Source organism: Neomonachus schauinslandi, chromosome 5, assembly GCF_002201575.2.
Source record: "Neomonachus schauinslandi chromosome 5, ASM220157v2, whole genome shotgun sequence".
Taxonomy (NCBI): Eukaryota; Metazoa; Chordata; class Mammalia; order Carnivora; family Phocidae; genus Neomonachus; species Neomonachus schauinslandi.
In genome coordinates, this window is record NC_058407.1 from 167,317,877 (window position 1) to 167,336,344 (window position 18,468).

An 18,468-nucleotide genomic window follows, 5' to 3' on the forward strand; every position below is an offset into this window, starting at 1 on the left:
ACAATAAATAAGGATGATAAGGACGCTCCCCAGAGTACTATAAAACTCACAGACAGATTTTGGTAACAAGCTTTGTATTACGATTAGTTGGGGGCAATGGTTCAAATTTGGAGACTTCAGGAACCTCAGAGCCGAGCCAGGGAACCAGCTCACGGCGCTGACATATTCCTTATTTGAGTGCTCCTTGAATGCCCGGATTGCTAATCAGAGGTCGGCATGGCTGGGACCCTCAAAGGCCACTTGTCACAAAAGCACTGAGAGCCGAGAGGAGAGCCCATGTGGCGAGCTGGGTGGAGGAAAGGCTCTCAGAGGAGGGGAGGAGGGGACCCTTGAGAGGCAGAATTTTAACTTGGGACCTCATCTACCTGGACCCTGGATAAATCATCTGTTCTTGGGGCAGGCTCCACCGTCCCAGTAGTCTCCAGCCTCGCCGGACCTTACAGTGCCCTGGGGAGTCTGGTGCAGGTCCTACCTTAGAGGCAGCCACAAGCTGGGCTGTGCTAGCAGCGATTTCGTGTGAACACACCATCAGTTCCTCAAATTTCCCTCTGCCTTGCACCACCAGATCGGCTGCATCCCTGGTAGTCAGAAAGGGACGAGACAAATTATGTCACGGACAGCTGCAACCCCTTATGATCCTGCCTCCAGAGAGCACAGCCGGCCCGGCCCATCCCTGTGCAGCCCCAGGAGATCCAGGCTCCCTTTCCGACTTTCAATCCCGTTGACTTCCCTACCAACAGTTCATTTCCAAGGGGCAGACTGTTTGCCCTCGGTTGCTGTCTGGGATGGGTCGATGGAACTGGGGGTGGGGCTGAGGAGCCCTGGGAGTGACAGACACTTACACCATGACAGTGGCTCCCCAGCCCACGGCTTTGGAGGCCGAGATGAGTCCTTCCGTCCATCGGGAATTCTTGGCATAAAACTCTTTAGGCGATGCTGTGCCCTGAGGAAGTGAAAGGTAGTAACGACTAGCTTTTTCTCGAGGGCCTCCTATGCCCCAGTTGCTTTTATGTCTATTACTCCCATATGGACCTCACACCAACCCCAAGACGTAAGCATTATCACCCCATTTTATAGATGAGCAAACGAAGACTCAGAAAAGCAAAGATACTCTTCCCCGGTTCATGCAGGAGATAAGTGGAAGTAAATCCTAGGCGTTTCTGACTCCAAAGCCCGTAGCATTTCTCTTATATCACATTTCCATGTGGTATATATAAGAATCTCTATCTATTCACGTGCACACAGGAACAACGTGATCCGAGAGGAGTCTAACCGCTCGCCACGATTTGCCAAAAGAGAAGAGTACTCAGTGAATAATTGAAGCAAATTATTTCTCCTTGGAATTTTAAAATGCCTTCATGCTTTGGAAGTATCTGATAGTCTTGGAAGCCACAGGTGCTCCTTGCTCGGTCCCTCTCTCTATTTTGGGGATAGAAAACATCCCCTCTTGGACTGATAAAAAGCACCACCACTAAAGCAGATATGGCTGCCTTCTTTGAAGGATAGTGTTCAGGTCCGGAATCCCTCCCTGGGCCTCTGTCCCCTGAGCTACAGCTACACACAGGGTGTGAGAAGGAAACACCCAAGCAGAGGAGGGAGAAAGCCCAGTGAGCACGTCGACCAGAGACTGGGGCAGAGTCTGTCTGTGAATAACTGTCAGCAGACTCTGCCGCGGGAAGGAGACATGGCCGCACTCACTAGGAAAGGTCAGCAACCAGGCCGGCCCTTCTGATTTGCCCAGTTTTCAAAAGCTCTCCCTTCCACCTCTGAGGGTCCAGGCTTGTAATGCACACGGGGTTTCCAGAGCAGGTTCCAACGATGTTGCCTGGGTTAATGACCCTGCAGCTGGAGGCTGAGGCTGACTGCCCTCTGGGGACCTGGGAGCACCCCAGCTTCTTCCCGTGGGCATCTGCGCTAGGCCATGAGAAGCAGCTGCACCCTCAGATGCACACCCAGGACGAGATGGCAGCACCCGTGGATTTTGCTGAACGTGGATGAGTGTATTGAGTAGGCATAGCCTCTCGGTGAACTGGGAGTCTGTGAATGACCTGTCCAGGGGTCCTCACCCATGCTTACCCGGCCACTCTCCACTATCTCTCTCTGGAGATCCTTCGAGGCCACGATCAGGACCTGAATAGCTTGCATTAGGCTTGTACAGGAACCAAGGATCCTAGGAGGAAAAAAAAAAAGTTAGGGACACAGAAGAGAGACCAAGAACAATGAAGGAGTCTGTTCTCTTTTTCAGGCCTAAATACAGGCAAATCTGGGATGGGAAAGGCGGAGGAAATACACCTTCACGGAAAGGCACGTGAGTAGGGAGACTTGACTGGGGACAGTTATGTGATGATTCTCGGGGTTTCTCTTCCCCTAAAATGCAACGGCAATATTATCATCAAGAACACCATTGTCGACAACTACACAGACTCATCCGTTGCCCATGACTGCTACTGTTCTAATTAGTATAATCCACTGCAGGGGAGACTCATCTGATCACCTCGAGGTGGCCCCACACGGCTCGGACTGACCTTTCGTTCACCTCCAACTGGACTCCTGTGTCTCCAGCTCGGGATTTGCTGAGCATCTCCTGTTAAAAAGAAGCAGGGTTTCTCAATACATGGTGGGTACTGAGCGCTCACTGGCATCCCGAGACACCTTGTGTCCAACATCCTGTGGCAGCTGAGAAACCCAAATCCAGAAGGGCCCATCCACGTCCTGGTGAGTCGGGAAAAGAATCCAGACTTCTGATCTCTTCAGTGGGAAGCAGCCCCAGCAGGCTGGCTCTACCATCTGTGAGTGTCCATCCCAGGCGGACGTGTGCACAGAATTCTGGGAGCTATGGCACCCTGCCAACGGGGGGCAGCAGATCCCAGGTCCCAGCAGCAGGTACTCGCCCCAAGGCAGGCAGCCTGAGTCTTCCACCAAAGGAGTGCTATGGGACCTTTCCAATGCCGCCCACTCAGCTTTTCCCTGGGACAATCATGTCTGCTGATTTCACGGGTGCCTGCCACTGAGAAAAATGTGCATTATCTCCTTTAACTCTTACAACACCCCTCCGAGGCAAGTACTACTACCACTGCCCCATCATGCAGAAACGGGACCTTAGTGAGGTTCGTGGAACGACCTATTCCAAGGGACACGACTAGCAAGTGGTCAGCCTGGAAGTATGACGCAGGATGAACCGACACCAAAGTAGGTGAGGGGCTACTCATTTTCTATCCTCAGGGATCCTGTGGAGTTTGGGTTTTGGTTGGGCTCATAAGGGGCCTCGGGAGCCTTCATGAACAAGTCAGAGACATCCAGTGGGCAATGTCACCACGGGGAAGCTGCAAGAGCCTCGCTTTAGGAGACGTGCCAGATGCTTCCATACCTCGATTCTGGCCGTAGCAGTTTTGATGGCAGCTGACGTGGCGGCCATCTCCTTGTCCACCAGGTCCCCCACCTCCTCCTGTTTGATGTCCAGGCCTCTGGGCAGGAGCTCCTGGGAACAGCATCACAAAGGCTGCAATGACCCTTTGACCTCCTCCTCTCTGTTCTCCCGTGGCAGAAAGCAAGGGAGAAGGGCCCTGCCATGTAACACACTTCTGGAACCCACAGAGGGGCCTCCTGTGCAGGCCTCGTCTGGAACTCGCTACTGCGTGAACCCCAGAACTTCACACTCCACCCCCCTCCTTCTAGAAAGCCATCCCTGCCTAAGCCCACAATGCCATTCAGTTGCAGCTGCTTGGACCCTGACCTCACAGTTGCACGGTACAGTGTATTTGTGGCTTGGGAGGTATTTTATTTTAAGATTCATTTATTTGAGAGAAACAAAGACAAAGAGACAAAGAGCAAAAGTGGGAAGGGCAGCGGGAGAGGGAGAGAGAATCTCAAGCAGACTCCACGGCTGGGCACGAGCCTGATGTGGGGCTCGATCTCATGACCCTGAGATCACGACCTGAGCCGAAACCAAGAGTCGGACGCTCCACCGACTGTGCCACCCAGGTGCCAGTTGGGAGGTATTTTAAAAACATCTTCAAATATCGGTGATGCCTTCCAACCAGACACTCTGCCTCTTATTGGACTTGCGTCCACAGCAATCATATGAGGCAGTTACTAGTCCTGTTCTACACATGGGAAGCCAAGGCTCCGAGAGGTCAAATGTCTTGACCCCAGTCACACTGCTAATGAATGGCAGAGAGCAGGGATTTGAACTTGGGGCTGATGGCAAAGCCTGTGAATTGTGAAAATATTATGTGTTATACCTATGAGAGTACAAAACAGATATGAATGGTTTAAAGAATAAGAACAATGGCCCACGTATCTACCACCCAACTTAAGGACTAGCTTAAGGAACGTTATCAGTACCTTTGAAATCTCCTTTGTATTCTGCCCTAACTCCATCTCCACCCTCCCTGCTTCCCACCTCAAGATAAACACAGAATTCAGGAGAATGCTTACTTTTTTTAAAAAACTCCCTATGAAGGCATCCTTAAACAGTATAATGTGAAGTACATATGTTTTGATCTTTATTTATTTCCTTTAAAGACTTTATTTATTTAATAGAGAGTCTTAAGCAGACTCCACACTGAGTGCGGAACCTGACTTGGGGCTCGAACTCATGACCCTGAGATCATGACCTGAGCTGAAACCAAGAGTCAGATGCTAATTGACCCACTGAGCCACCCAGGAGCCCCTGGTTTGATTTTTATTTAAAAGGAATCCTACTCTATGCATTTTCCTATGACTTGCTTGTTCACTCAGCAGTCCGTGTGTCCTATAATGTGGTAATTCTATCCCCAGGCAAACACCCTAGAGAAACTCTTAAATCAGGAGATATGTACCAGAGTGACCAAATACACATTCGTGACAGCCCCAAACTGGAAAGAACCCAAACATCCATCAACAATAGATATATAGCTATATAACAGATATGTAAATAAATATAAACAGATACATAATAGATGTATAAGTTGAGCTACAGTCACATGACGGACTGCTACAGAGCAGTGAAAATGAACATATCTGCATAGATGAACCTCACATACAGAATGCTGGAAAAAGCACGGTGTAGAAGAAAGTCTGTAACACACAGAACTAAAAATGTTACTTAGGGAAAAAGGACATAGTTTTTCTATTATCTTCACTTGGAACCCTGATTAAACATTCTACATATAACTTCTACACTCCAGCTTCTAAAATCTGTGCCACATTCTATGGTAATTCCTTCAGTTCTATCATCCAATTCACTAATTCTTTCTTCAGCTTTGTTTTAACCTGCTGTTGGATCTCTATGCTAAATTATGACTTTCAATGATTATATTTTTCATTTCTAGAAGTTTGGTGGTGGTTTTTCAAATATATCTGGTTACTTTTGAAAGTATCTTATTCCCTTGCCACACTTTTTAATATCCTTTAAAAAGTTCTTTAACATATCGGACACATTTATGATGAATGTATGGCCTTGGGACTTTATCTGTGAAAGTTCCTTGGGGTTTAGAGTCAAAGTATACCTCTTCAGAGACCATTTGGATCTGCCTCTGCCAGGTACCTGGGCCCCTAATGACCTGATTTAATTTTCTGTTTGGGTTTTTTTTCAGGCCACACAGGTAGTAGATTTGGACCCTGAAGCCACAGATACATGGCTTGTAGTTAGAAATTCCCTAGGAGGCCGTGCTGCCTCCTTTTCCCTGCTACAACCAAGGTTGAGACCAGATCTCTCCAGTAGAGTAGGCTTTTCCCCCATTCACTCGGGGTGTGATCTTTTGGAGTTCTGTTTTGGGGAGGAAGTCTCTGCATTCCGAACTTTGACCCTACTTGGGCCTAGGTTTTGTTTCTTACTCTCCCTTGTATGTGTGGCCCACTAAAATCCAAGCTCTAGGCCAAAAGATGAACAAACACTGGCTCCTGCATCCTTTTGGTTTCTGATTCTGAGAATTTCCTTAGTTTTCCGCCAGTTCAGATTCAAGTAACATTTCCCCCCCCAAACTTTATTTAGCATATTCCACGCCCTGTCCTAGGAAGAGTTCTAAACATCTGGTCAGTCCTACTGCCAGAAAGGAAACCTGCCCAGGATCTTCCTCTCACACCTTGCTTTTTAAAATTAATTTGATTCGGGGTGCCTGGGTGGCTCAGTCGTTAAGCGTCTGCCTTCGGCTCAGGTCATGATCCCAGAGTCCTGGGATCGAGCCCCGCATCAGGCTCCCTGCTCGGCGGGAAGCCTGCTTCTCCCTTTCCCACTCCCCCTGCTTGTGTTCTTGCTCTTGCTATCTCTCTGTCAAATAAATAAAATCTTTAAAAAAAATAAAATAAAATAAAATTAATTTGATTCTTGGGGCACCTGGGTGGCTCAGTTGTTAAAGAGTCTGCCTTCAGCTCGGGTCATGATCCCAGGGTCCTGGGATCGAGACCTGCATCAGGCTCCCTGCTCGGCGGAGAGCCAGTTTCTCCTTCTCCCACTCCCACTGCTTGTGTTCCCTCTCTTGCTGTGTCTCTCTCTATCAAATAAATAAAATCTTTAAAAAAAATTAATTTGATTCCTACTTCCTCACCTAATGGTGTCCTACACATGTGTGTACTGAGAAGCAGTTCTGCATGGCCCTGGAGAAGGTGGTCTATCTCCAGCAAAAGGCAGACTGTGGTAAGGCTGCCTAGGCCGCCATCAGCAATTTAATAACACTAAAATACCACTGGGATCATGTCATTCTATTGAAAGAAAGGTCAGCAATTCACCATTATCCATAGCCTTCCTTCATCCAGACATTCACAATTCCCTACCTCGTTGCCCACTTCTCCCCAGTATGAACCTTCCTACCCATCTGATCTTTTTATCTGCTTTGCTTTCTCCATATGTATATTCCATTAAATAAACATTCACTGGGTGTTAGCCACCTGCCAGATACGCCAGGGACCAAGGGGATGACGTGAAGAAGGTACAGGCTCTGTCTTTAAGGATCATGGGGGAAAGAGACAGGTAGGCAGGTACACCACAGCGCTAGCCACCAACACCGCAAGGTGAAGGTGGTGGGTGGGAGGGACCCAGGAAGGTGAATAAGGGCCAGACTGTGACAGTCCTTGGGTATCATATTACATAATTTGATTTTTGTTATCAAACGAGGAATCACAATCAGATCTCTGTTTTTGGAAGAGATTAGAGGAAAAGAGGCCAAGAGGCAGAAAAACTAATCAGAAGGCTGTTATAAGAGTTCAGATGAGGGATGACGAAAATCTGAACTCCGGCCCTGATCTCTTCATACCCTGGACTTACTATTATGACCCATTTTTGGAATCAAGTAAGTGCCTTGTACTGAACTCTTAAAATAGAGCTGATTACCGCTCTCATCCCACTGTAGAGAAATGGGTGATTTCCTTATTTTCCTTTCCCATAGGGACCATGTCTTATTTGTCCCTGTACATCTAATACGTTCCCCACTATGTACAACGTACTCACTGCATCTTTATTAAATCAATAAATATGCTGTTATCGCCATGTTAGGTGTTAACCTGTTCAACCAGATACAAATCCCGGAAAACAGAGAAACTATGCATATTCTTCTTTGATACTGCTTAGCACAGTGACGAACACACAGTAGGTTCTCAATGCACAGCCAACACATGAGATATAACGGGAAGGTCGTTCAGGGGGTCAGATTTCTCAGCGCCAACTCTCGCTTTCTTGAGTCAAATGGAAAGCGCAGAAAGAACGGGCTGAGGACATCACTGAGTCCCTGGCAGATCACCGGCACTCACCCCCAAGAACCTCCCCTGTAGTAACACGGCTCCTACCTCGGTAATGGCAGCGATCCTGTTGAGGCAGCTCTTCACGGCCGTGCCGTCATTCTCCCGCGTTCCTTCCTCTTCCAGGAAAGCCAGGTAGAGGAGGGTTTCCTTGCCAAACTGCTTGCAGGCCTCAGTCAGCGCTGGAGATGCAGGACAACCAAGACTTTTGAAGGCCCTCTGCTCTCCCTGTTTTCCAGCCCAGGCCCCCAGCCCCGGTACTCACAGTCAGCAGGTTCCGGCGGGGCTCGAAGGCAGGTGGTGCTCACGTAAGCCATGGTATCACTGGTCAAGTGGGCAAGGAGGGTGACCGAGTGGAGGAGCCCACTGATATCTGCCAGGAGTTTAAAGGGGGTTGCTCAGGGCTGTTGAGGGGTAGGTTTACCTCCCTTCTTCCTTCCCTGCTTTGCAAGTTATATACACCCCTTTCTTGGTGCAGAGGAACCCATTGCTACTTTCATACGCAAGCATTTCTGAACTCGGTCCAGCCGTCACTAAGCGACAGACCCTATCCTGCGCCTTTCTTACCTTCTGGGTGGGCCAGGTAGCGGCTCCAGCTTTTTTCCAGTTGCTCAAGGCAGCTGGAAACAGACTTGACCTTGGAGAGAAGGTGATCTGTGGTGGAGGGAGACAGGGCAAAGTCAGAGGCGGAGTTGTCAGACCCGCTTGCTCCCCGTGAGGGTAAGGCACGTGACGGATGCGCCTACCTCGTGAGTGGCCTCAGCCCTGCAGGAGCTGCCCTAAGATGGGAGGGCGGAGGAAAGAGGGTTCACTGCGCTCGTACAGGACTCTCTCACTGCAGCCTCAAAAGCTGTGCTTCTGGGCCCATCTGGTCCCTTAGCCAAGAGCCAGGGCAGCCACATCAGCAGCCTAGAGTGAGCCTCTCCCTTCCTCGGGACTGCCTGCCCAAATAAATCCAGGCCTTGCTGTTACGTCTTTCAAGGACCTGGGACTCTCATTAGTCTTGAGCCCAGACCCTTGGCTCCGTCAGGCTAATCTGGGCTCATGCTGTGCACACAACACAAAACAGCCATTCCCACTCTGTGCCTCTGGGCACAGGTCCGCAAAGATTGTCACATGGGAGTTAAAGTATGGGGGCCTCATGTCACTGCACAGGTGTGGCTCCTGGCTCCATCACCAGTGGCTACGATTGCAGGCCATGCACACCTGCTTCCTCAAGTGAAAACAGAGTAACAGGACCACCTCATGGCACCACAGTGACGATTCACTGGGCCGAGGCATGTGGAGCACTTAGAACGGCGGTTGGCACATGGTGCGCACTCCGTAATGTCAGCTGTTTGTGTTATTTTACCCCCCGCTTTTTCCCCTCCAGTGGCTCCTGTCTGTCCTCTTCCTTCAAAGCCCAGCTCATAAAGTCTCTCCTCAGAATCCGCCCATGGCTGCCCCACTCTCTGGCATTCCCTCAGTAAACTGGGAACTCAATGTGCTCCTTCCTCCTTACAGATGGGTTCCCTGCTGAGTAAGATAGAACAGCCTTTGCCGCAGATGTCACCAAATGGAGACATTTTTTTTTTTCCCCCAAAGATTATTTTAGGGAGAGAGTGTGCACGTGTGCAAGCAGGGGGAGGGGCAGAGGAAGTGGAGAGAGAGAAACTCTCAAGCAGACTCCACGCTGAGCACGGAGCCTGACATGGGGTTCGATCTCAGGACTCTGAGATCATGACCTGAGCCGAAATCAAGAGTCAGACGCTCAACCGATTGAGCCACCCAGGCGCCCCGTAGACATTACTATTTGATAATCAAAGTCAGCTCTCGGTTGTTTCCTGCCATCTGCCTTGTCCTCAGTGGGCCCTCTGGTAGCTACACCCAGGACTTCACCAGTGCCCTGGGCCTGGATGCTCTGCCCTGAGGCCCCTCCTCTCATCCACAGGGCTTCTCTGGCTCCGACCACTGCCCCACCCGCATGCCCTTAGGACTCTGGAACATGCAGAGTGGGCCTTGTTCATGCCTGGGACCACACGGGTATTCTCAATGTTCCTGCCCCCCGTGTGGGCCTGAAGCTCCCAAGCAACCTTCTCTTCATTCAGGCCATGTTCTTCTGTCCAGAGACACATTGGGGCGTCTGCTCCTCCTCCCCCTGGTGCTTGGACTCGAGCAGAGGTATCACACCTGGGGGCTTTAGAAAGTTCTACCACCTGAGGCCCTGGGCCGCAGAGCTTCTGGCTGAACTGATCTTAGGGTGGGGCCTGGGCATCGCCAGGTGACTCTGACTTGCAGCAGGCGGAGGACCCGTGAGCTCAGGTCACGCGGGATTCAACGTCACCCCTGACCACTGAATTTGCACGTGCGGGCAGGCAAGGGGGGAGGGTACCTGCAGAGCCGGCACAGCTGATCAGAGTGGGCTCCTCGAGCTGCCGCAGGGCCTCCTGGACCACCTGCTCTGCGGCCTTCCTGGACTCTGCCAGCAGCATTTTCCGTTGGTCTTTGGCGACCTGGCACGCTGATTCCTAGAAATGGTCCAGGGAGGTGAGGATCGGACACAGACCCCATCAGGAGCCTTCGAGCAGCATCCACCTTGACACAGTGGGGAGTCCTGGCATCTTAACTCAAGCTACTGCTAATGAGGTGGGCATCCGTTACTTGCCTTTGCGCTGGACAGTTCCCGCTGGGTGTGTTCGAGCTGTTCCTGAAGAGTGGATAATTCTTCCTCCCGACGAGCGACGGCATGTGCCAAGCTGCTCCGCTCCTTCTCAAGCTCGGCGATCTGGCCGGCCCACTTTGCCTCTGACTGCAACGTTGGCCGGGTTAAAGAGGGAGAATTAAACGGTCCACTTCCCAGGAGTCCAGACCCACCAGCAGGCCACAGGGAACAGGAGGCGCCACCTTCATTCCCCCAAGCACACACTGAGCACGGATGGGACCAGCTTGGTCAGCTGCTGCATGGGGCTGGATGCCGGGTGACAGCAGTCCCAAAGCCAGAGAGGGAAAAATGCGGAAGGGAGGTGATGCTCACCTGGGCAGAAGTTTCCAGGCTGCCTTGGACAATCTGGAGTTCCTGTTTGCTGGTGGCAAGTTCTTGCTTCAAGCTCTCTAGTACTTCTGTCTGTTCTTGAGTCTGAAAGAGAAGAAAAACAGAACCACTCTGATCTGGGTGGTGGTTGCAAGAGATAAACACATATAAAAACCCCCAAGCTATTGGGGCACCTGGCTGGCTCAGTCAGCATGCAACTCTTGATCTCGGGGTCACGAGTTCTAGCCCCATGTTGGCTGTAGAAATTATTTAAAAACAAAATCTTTAAAAAAAAAAGTCCCCAAGTTATCAATGGGAGATTTGTGTACTCTCTTGTATGCAAGATTGGATGCATCCAACAAAAAGTGGGTGGGAGGAGGTGATAGTCCAGAGTGTTCCAGAAAGTTTTCTTCTGGTTAAGCAGGGAAAGCCGAAGGGAGAATTTTAGGGACATTTCCTAAATATCATGCTTCAGCTTATAGTACTGATAATAGTAGAACTAAATCTTCTTTCTTATAGATAGAAAGTGTTTTTTTATTTTTTAAAATTGAAGTATAACTGATACAGAACTGGATCTTTAATTCAGACATCCCAATACCTGGTATGATGCTGAATCTAATCATCTTGAAACAACTCTCTTTTTTTGATTTCTTTCTTTTTTTTTTTTTTTAAAGATTTTATTTATTTATTTGAGAGAGAGAGAATGAGAGAGCACATGAGAGGGGGGAGGGTCAGAGGGAGAAGCAGACTCCCTGCCGAGCAGGGAGCCCGATGCGGGACTCGATCCTGGGACTCCAGGATCATGACCTGAGCCAAAGGCAGTCGCCCAACCAACTGAGCCCACAGGCGCCCCTGATTTCTTTCATAAGTGCTACTTTTCAAAGAGCAGGTTGCAACCCATTAGAATTCACAGCTAACATTAAAAAAAAATGAAATAAATGGAGGCACCTGGGTGGTGCCAAGTTGGTTGAGCATCCGACTCTTGGTTTCGGCTCAAGTTGGGATCTCAGGGTTGTGAGATCGAGCCTTGCGTCAGGTTCCGTGCTCAGCGCGGAGTTTGCTTAACACTCTCCCTCCCCTTGCCCCTCCCCCCAACCTCTGTAAAATTAAATCTTTAAAAAAATAAAAAATAAAAAAATGAAATAAACAGAGCAAAAAAAATCCAAATGCATCCACAGAGTAAGGATGAATATTGCTTTGTGACACTTTTACTTCCATTAAATAGACCGTATTTCCTACTCTGAGTCACAGAGAAGCGTGACTGTTAAGTGTAAGGCATTCAGTTTTCTCTATCTGACACATCTTACTGCAATGGGACCTGCCTGCCAATCCCACCCCAACTCGTGGGTGTTCTCCCGACCACAAGTCCTCATAAATGTTCACGTCTCTCTCTGATCTCCAGGTGCTTTTACTTCTCTCAACCGTCCCAGACTCGCCCTTGGCAAGACTTTGCTGATGCACCTGCTCAGCTGAAGCCTCTTTATCACGCCATGCCTCTAACCCCTGGTGCGTCGGTCACCCTGTCCCATGCTCACACCTCTTGTAACGCGCTCACAGGGCTCTAACCCACAGGGCTGCCTGTTGCAGCAAAAGACAAGGTCTTCCCACCTGGGCAGCACCCCAGGCCCGCCTCCAGCTCAGGCAGAACCCCTCCCTCATTCCCCCTGCACTTTTCCTTCCCCTCACCTTCCGCTGCGCCTGGTCACTTATTCGCTGGAAGGAGTCCTCTAGCTCTTTTTTCTCTCGTTCCAAATCCGCCTGGGCTTGCCTGGCCACGGACACCTGTTTGGTCACCTCTGCATTCTGTAGGGGAGGAACAGTGTCTTGAACTGGCTTATCTCAGGTTTAACAACTCGGGGACAACATCTACTTCTAGAACAAATGACAACATTCAGACAGCTGGACACAGAAATCACTTTTCTACCCAGAGAGAAGCCAGAATAGAGATGTCATCTTCAGATACTCGACGCTCAAGAATTTAAAAGAACAGGGGCAACTGAGTGGCTCAGTCGGTTAAGCGTCCGAGTCTTGATTTTGGCTCAGGTCATGATCTCGGGGTCATGAGATTGAGCCTTACATCAGGCTCTGCGCTGGGCGTGGAGCCTGCTTGGGATTCTCTCTCTCCCTCTAACCCTTCCCCCCAACCCCGCTCTATCTCTCCCTAAAAATAAATGAATAAATAAAATAAAAGAATAATAAAGATGGGGGATAATCCAATCAGGGCTGACATCAAAAGTCAAGACATGGAAGGCCAGCGAGCCTGAAAAGCAGTGGTTTCCATGAAATGATGGTGACCCACTCAGAATTGGTGGGGACAATGGAGCGGCGGTGTCTCCTGCATTGTGGGGACAGCGCACGGTGCAGGGTCCTACCTTCCGCAGCAGGTCAGCGTGGTTCTGCACCAGCTCACTGTACTTTTCCTTTAGCTTGCTGTACCGCTGTTCATTGGCTTGGGCTCTCCCTGTATTGTCAAGAGCCAAGGTGAGCAGTCTACCCCTGCTGGGACCCTGTGCCTTCCTTCCATAAGCCAGAATCCCTAGAACAGCCTTCCTCCTTTTCACAAATGCAAACACCTTCTATGCCCTCAAAAATCCTACTGAAATAAACTCCTCTTCATCGGTGTTTCTGGCGTTAGGCTATCTCTCCTTCGGAGACCCTGTCCCCCAGGCAGATACCCCACTGTCACCTCCTGGTTCCCGTCCCCGCATTCTGAGCCCGTGGGGCTCTCCACTGGCTGGGCTCCCACCCGCCCCTCAGACTGGCGACATGAAGGTCCTTCCTGGTGGCTCTTCAGGGCAGAAGCACGGCTGGGGCTCTGCCACCCAGCCCCATCCTTCCCCCTGAGCCTCGCCTGACTCTGCGGCCCCCGCCTTCAGCCCCAGCCTAACGGACTCACTTTCTATCTCGGTCAGGCTCCGCTGGGCCTTCTCCGTGTCTTCGCGCTTCTTCTTGAGCTCGTCCAGCTCGGCCCGGAGAAACTCGCTGTCATCAGCCGCCTGCTGCCGCAGATGTTGCTGTTCCGCAAGCTCAGCCTCCAGCTCGCTGACCCGGCCCTTCAGCTGCAGCACGGCCCGCTGGCTCTGTGGGACGGACTCGGCCAATGAGCCCCAGCGCTGGGCCGCGGGGCTGGGCTGGGCAGGAGAAGCGGGTCCTCCCAGGCTTCCAGCACTGATCCAATGAATACCCATGTTTGCCTAACAACCGCCCCCCCCCCACCAAGGGCCTCATGAGAGTTGAGGCTTCTGGTCATTATAAGCCACCGGCCAACAACGGCGGGACGGCAGGAGGACTCTGGTCTCGTTGGAGTGGCCTGGGAGCAGTCCTGGACGAGCGGGCACGAGGGAAGAGGGGATGTTTGCCTGCCCCCGTGGGTGAAGCCCGACCAGCCATGGGCCTGGGGGGCAGTCCTATTTACCGCCCCAGACCCCGCAAACAGCCATGAGAGTTACAAATCAGACCTTCCAATCGCCACGGGAGGAGAACAGGTCTTCCTCACTGTTGGCTTCACAGCCAGCCGGCGGTCATGGTTAACTCAAGAACCAAAGGGAGACAGGGCTTGGCTCAGAAGTCATTCTTAAGGTAGGAATGATGGAAATGCAGCACCACCAAGACCACGAAGGACCAGGGCCTTCTGGCTTTCGAGTTTCTACTAATGAGCACCCCCGCCATCCCCCTTAAAATGTGGTCCGACAAGTGTCTCTGCGAATATGAACATGCCACGGTGAAGCCCAGAACTGGATCAGAGCCCGACTCATACCTCAGTCTTCATGTTCTCCAGCTGTGCCTTCAGCTCACTGACTTCTCTGTATAGTTGACCAATTAAGTGATCCCTGGGAACAGAAGGAGAACAAGTTTGCTTCCACTGTGCTTCCATCCCTTTCCTTTTAAATGCGAGCTGGGAAATCAGGGGAGGAAGTTAAAAGCTGGTGTTAATTTGGGGAAAGTTTTTTGAAATTCCATACATTATATGCTAAGACCCTCCGTGTCACTGGATCCGAATCTAACACCCATGGGTTATTTCAACCTCATCTGATCTCCCTCTGGGATTCCAGGGGCCGATATTTGAGCATTGCGACACTTCTCTGCGGGGCCCAAGTGTCACTGAGCATCCCGCCCTGGTCGGGGGTGGCCAGCCAGACCCCGGCTTCATGTAGTTTCTGCACCACCTGCCTGCTCCCAGTGTGGACTCACTTCTCATCCTTGTTCACGCCGTTCTGACTGTTGAAATTGAAGGGGTCACTGCTGAATGAGCTGCCAAAGATGTCATCAAACTTGTTGTCAAATAAATTCTGTGGTGACCAAAAAGGAGCGAGGACAAAGTTAGAGATCCAGAGACTTCTGTACGGGGCTCAGAGGAGTGAGATGTAAAAAAAAAAAAAAGGGATCCTTTCTTAACTGGGTTCAAGTCCATCTGTGGTCCCTCTTAGAGACCGCAGGGCAGGGGCCTCAGTCTAGGTTAGCGCTTCGGTTAGAAGTTGGTCCAGCTTGGTGACAGCCAAAGGGTCTTGGTCAGAGCCTCTCCCCTGCCCATATGGGGCAGCGCGAAGGGCCGCACGTGGGGCTCACCACCTGCTGTCACCCTAACCCTAACCTAATCCTAACCCTAACCCTAACACGTGGGGCTCGCCACCTGTCACCCTAACCCTAACCCTTGGGTTCCAGTGGAGGTGCTCCTCACCTGCTGGGAGGCATCCATGTCCACGAGGTCATCCTTCTCCAAGACGGGCTCGCTGTCCGGGGACGAGGCCTCGGCCGGGATGACCACCACAGGGCTGATGTGTTCTGACAGCGCAGAGGCCCGCAGGAAGTTGGGTGGGTTCTGAGGAGGGAAGACACCCCCCAAACCGTGTCACCCGCCAGTCCTGCCCGTCTCTGAGATCTGAGAGCACCCAGGACCCGGCAGCTCCCACGGCAGGGCCGGGCGCACGTACCTCAGGCAGTTGAGGGATCTGAATGAGCCGCTTGAAGTACTGGAGGTTGCTGGAGCGGTAGAACAGATCTTTCAACCTGGGGGTGGAGAAGGGCCTGAGGGGTGCTGGGCACCTCCCCGGCCCTGGGGTGGGGACAGTGCAGCCCCCCAGCTGTCCTGCTGCCCGCCCAGCCCAAAGGCGCGGGCTATCAAGGAAATGACCCTCCATGGCACTGGGACTCGATTGTGACGCTGCAGGGGGAGGTTATCCGGAGCCTGTCCTCACTTACGTGGTGGTAAGGAAAGAGGGATTCAAAGGACAGAATCCTCTGGAAGAGTGGATCCCCCCAGAACAAATTTCTGCATCGCTGTGGAATCTATGCTGGTGCATGGCAGATGTCTTCCCAGGAACGTTTGGCTTAGAATAACATGAAAATAAATGTACTCTCTCTGAGGATACGCGACCTAACCACAGGCATGGGGAAGGAAACGTCATTACTGAGGGAGATCCCTTTGTTTTGGAGCTCTGTGTTATTTCCCCAGTTAGACTAGAAGCTTCCAGAGGGGGGAGACTGGGCCCTGCTGAGCTGGGCTTGCCAAGGAACCACACACGGAGGAATTAACTCATCAAGACTTCACTGGAGAAAAGCAATCTATTTATACTGTGTCCCAATCTTGGATGGGTATGGGAATGAAGAAACCAATTTTTTTTCTCATCTTCGGGTCTCCATTTTGAATCAAAACATGGAAAGCTGAGGAAGCAGAGAGCATCAGACAGATTTCCTGAGAGGAGAGAGGATGGTGGGTCTCTGCGCCCTCTCCCTGCAACCCACAATCTCCTCCAGCTCAGCCCAATACACTAAACCCCTGGGATCTCAGGCCAGCCCTTCTGACCCCAAGGTTGGGGTTGCCCCTGTCAGGTCATTGGCACTTTCCCCGAATTCAGGGACACTGAGGCCTCAGGGAGCCGCCGGGTCTGTGCAGACGAGAGAGTGAGGCAGCTGCTCACGGGAGAGGGTTTTATAAGCTAGAAAAAAATGAAAGGAAATAAAATCACCTGACCACACATCCCCCTCTTTCTGGGCCAGAGCCAACAGTAATAGGCTGCTTTGCTTTCATAAGCTACTGGAATTTACCATTCCAGGAAATCAGCCCCAGGGCCTGTCTCCTAGGATTTAATAAGTCATTTATTATAGAATAAACATATAAGGCTTTTCAAATGGAATAAGGAAACCAGGAGGTTAGCACAACCCTGAACTTGGCCTCTGACTGCTGCCCGGGGAACCAGCAAGAGAAGTCTGAGCTTGGGGTTTGGCAGCTATGCTTTTTCTCTGTTGTCAGGGCTGAAGAAACTAACAGGCAAAACAAGAGGGTCAAAGAGAGCGTGCTGAGCCCCAGGGCTCTTCTCGGCACCTGGGTTCTCTCTCTCATGCCATTCCTTCCCCTCTTCCTTGGGCACACGTAACCAGTGATGAACTGTACGTCTCCCCTCGCCAGCAATCTTCTTCCCCAAATGCACAGAATAATTTACCCCTCAGTCAGACAAACTCTCCTCTTCTAGACAAGACAGCTGGCTTACTAGTTTAGTAATTTATCCAAATATTTATGCGTAATTGGCTGCTACGTATCAGGGGCTAGGGATGTAATAATGGAGAGTCAGGCATAAATAAAGCTGTGCTAAGAACCATGAAAGAAATAAATTAGGTGCTGGGCTGAAGAATATGGGGGGGCGGAGGTGGGGCTGGAGGAACAGGAGATGAAGAAGACCCGACTTAAATAAGAGATTTAAGATTTAAGGCCAGAGATGCTTTTGTGAGGAGGTGACCAAAGATGACCCAGAGCCGGCCAGGCTGGGAGAAGAGCCTCACAAAGAGAGGGAACAGCAAGCACTAAGGCCTTGATGGAGAAATGAGCTGGGAACGTTCCAGGAACTGGAAACGGACCCCATGTGGTGGAAACACCATAAGCCCTAAACACAATAAAGATAAGGTCAAAGATAGCAAGCAGGGCCTTGGAGACCATGGAGAAGAGCTTGGATTTTCTTCTCAGTGTAATCAGAAGCCACTGAAAGGCTCTGAGCAAGGGAATGACGTCTTTATGAGGTTGTTCTAACTGCTGGGGTGGGGGGACAGGATTTCAGGGGGCAAGAGTGGAAGCCCAGGGCATCCGCCATATTGGAGGGTCGTGGCACAAAACGATGGTAGCCCCAGAGATGGCAGCTATGATTGGAGCCAAGATATATGTGCAGAGCATCTGCCACTGGAGTGGACATGGGAGAGGAGGACAATGGTGAGTTCCAGATCTCTGGCCTAAATGGATGTGGTAGCATTTACTGAGATAGAAAGGGCCGGGAAGAAAAAATTTGGTTTTTTTGTTGTTTATTTATTTATTTTTAGAGAGAAAGAGCATGAGGGGAAGAGGGAGAGAGAATCTCAAGCAGACTCCCCGCTGAGCACAGAGCCCAATGAGGGGCTCGATTCCACCACCCCGCCATCACGACCCAAGCCGAAACCAAGAGTTGGACGCTCAATCAACTGCGCCACCCAGGCACCCTGGGAGAAAAAGTTTGCGGAGGAAAACCTAGAGCTCAGTTTGAGATGTAAGACAGATAATTGGGTGCGTGAGACCCAATTCAGAGGCAAGGCTCAGTCAGCTAGAGATACAGATCTGGGTGTTGCGTTTCACGCACATGGACCATACGTGGTATGAGAACGTAGGGAGAAGAAAGAGAGGATGAAGCCCGGGGCATACAGCAGGTGATGAATGAATGGATGAAATCACCTTCTCCGACATGCTCATGTGGACTTTATTAGAGAACGGATAGCTTCGCCAGCCG

General features: G+C 50.9%; 1 protein-coding gene across 1 annotated transcript in view; it reads right to left on the reverse strand.

Annotated features, from left to right (window-relative positions):
* The window catches only part of HIP1 (huntingtin interacting protein 1), a 145,714-nt gene that overhangs the window by 8,516 nt on the left and 118,730 nt on the right, over positions 1-18,468 (reverse strand). The window contains exons 10-27 of the mRNA XM_021700347.2: positions 15,655-15,730; positions 15,402-15,542; positions 14,915-15,012; positions 14,481-14,553; positions 13,620-13,803; positions 13,096-13,184; positions 12,410-12,526; positions 10,727-10,828; positions 10,358-10,501; positions 10,085-10,220; positions 8,281-8,367; positions 7,979-8,086; positions 7,762-7,895; positions 3,368-3,478; positions 2,526-2,584; positions 2,077-2,170; positions 843-943; positions 473-578 (exon numbers count right to left, since the gene is read on the reverse strand). Of these exons, the coding sequence (XP_021556022.2) occupies positions 473-578; positions 843-943; positions 2,077-2,170; positions 2,526-2,584; positions 3,368-3,478; positions 7,762-7,895; positions 7,979-8,086; positions 8,281-8,367; positions 10,085-10,220; positions 10,358-10,501; positions 10,727-10,828; positions 12,410-12,526; positions 13,096-13,184; positions 13,620-13,803; positions 14,481-14,553; positions 14,915-15,012; positions 15,402-15,542; positions 15,655-15,730 (1,960 nt within the window). The remainder of the gene's footprint in view (positions 1-472; positions 579-842; positions 944-2,076; positions 2,171-2,525; positions 2,585-3,367; positions 3,479-7,761; positions 7,896-7,978; positions 8,087-8,280; positions 8,368-10,084; positions 10,221-10,357; positions 10,502-10,726; positions 10,829-12,409; positions 12,527-13,095; positions 13,185-13,619; positions 13,804-14,480; positions 14,554-14,914; positions 15,013-15,401; positions 15,543-15,654; positions 15,731-18,468) is intronic.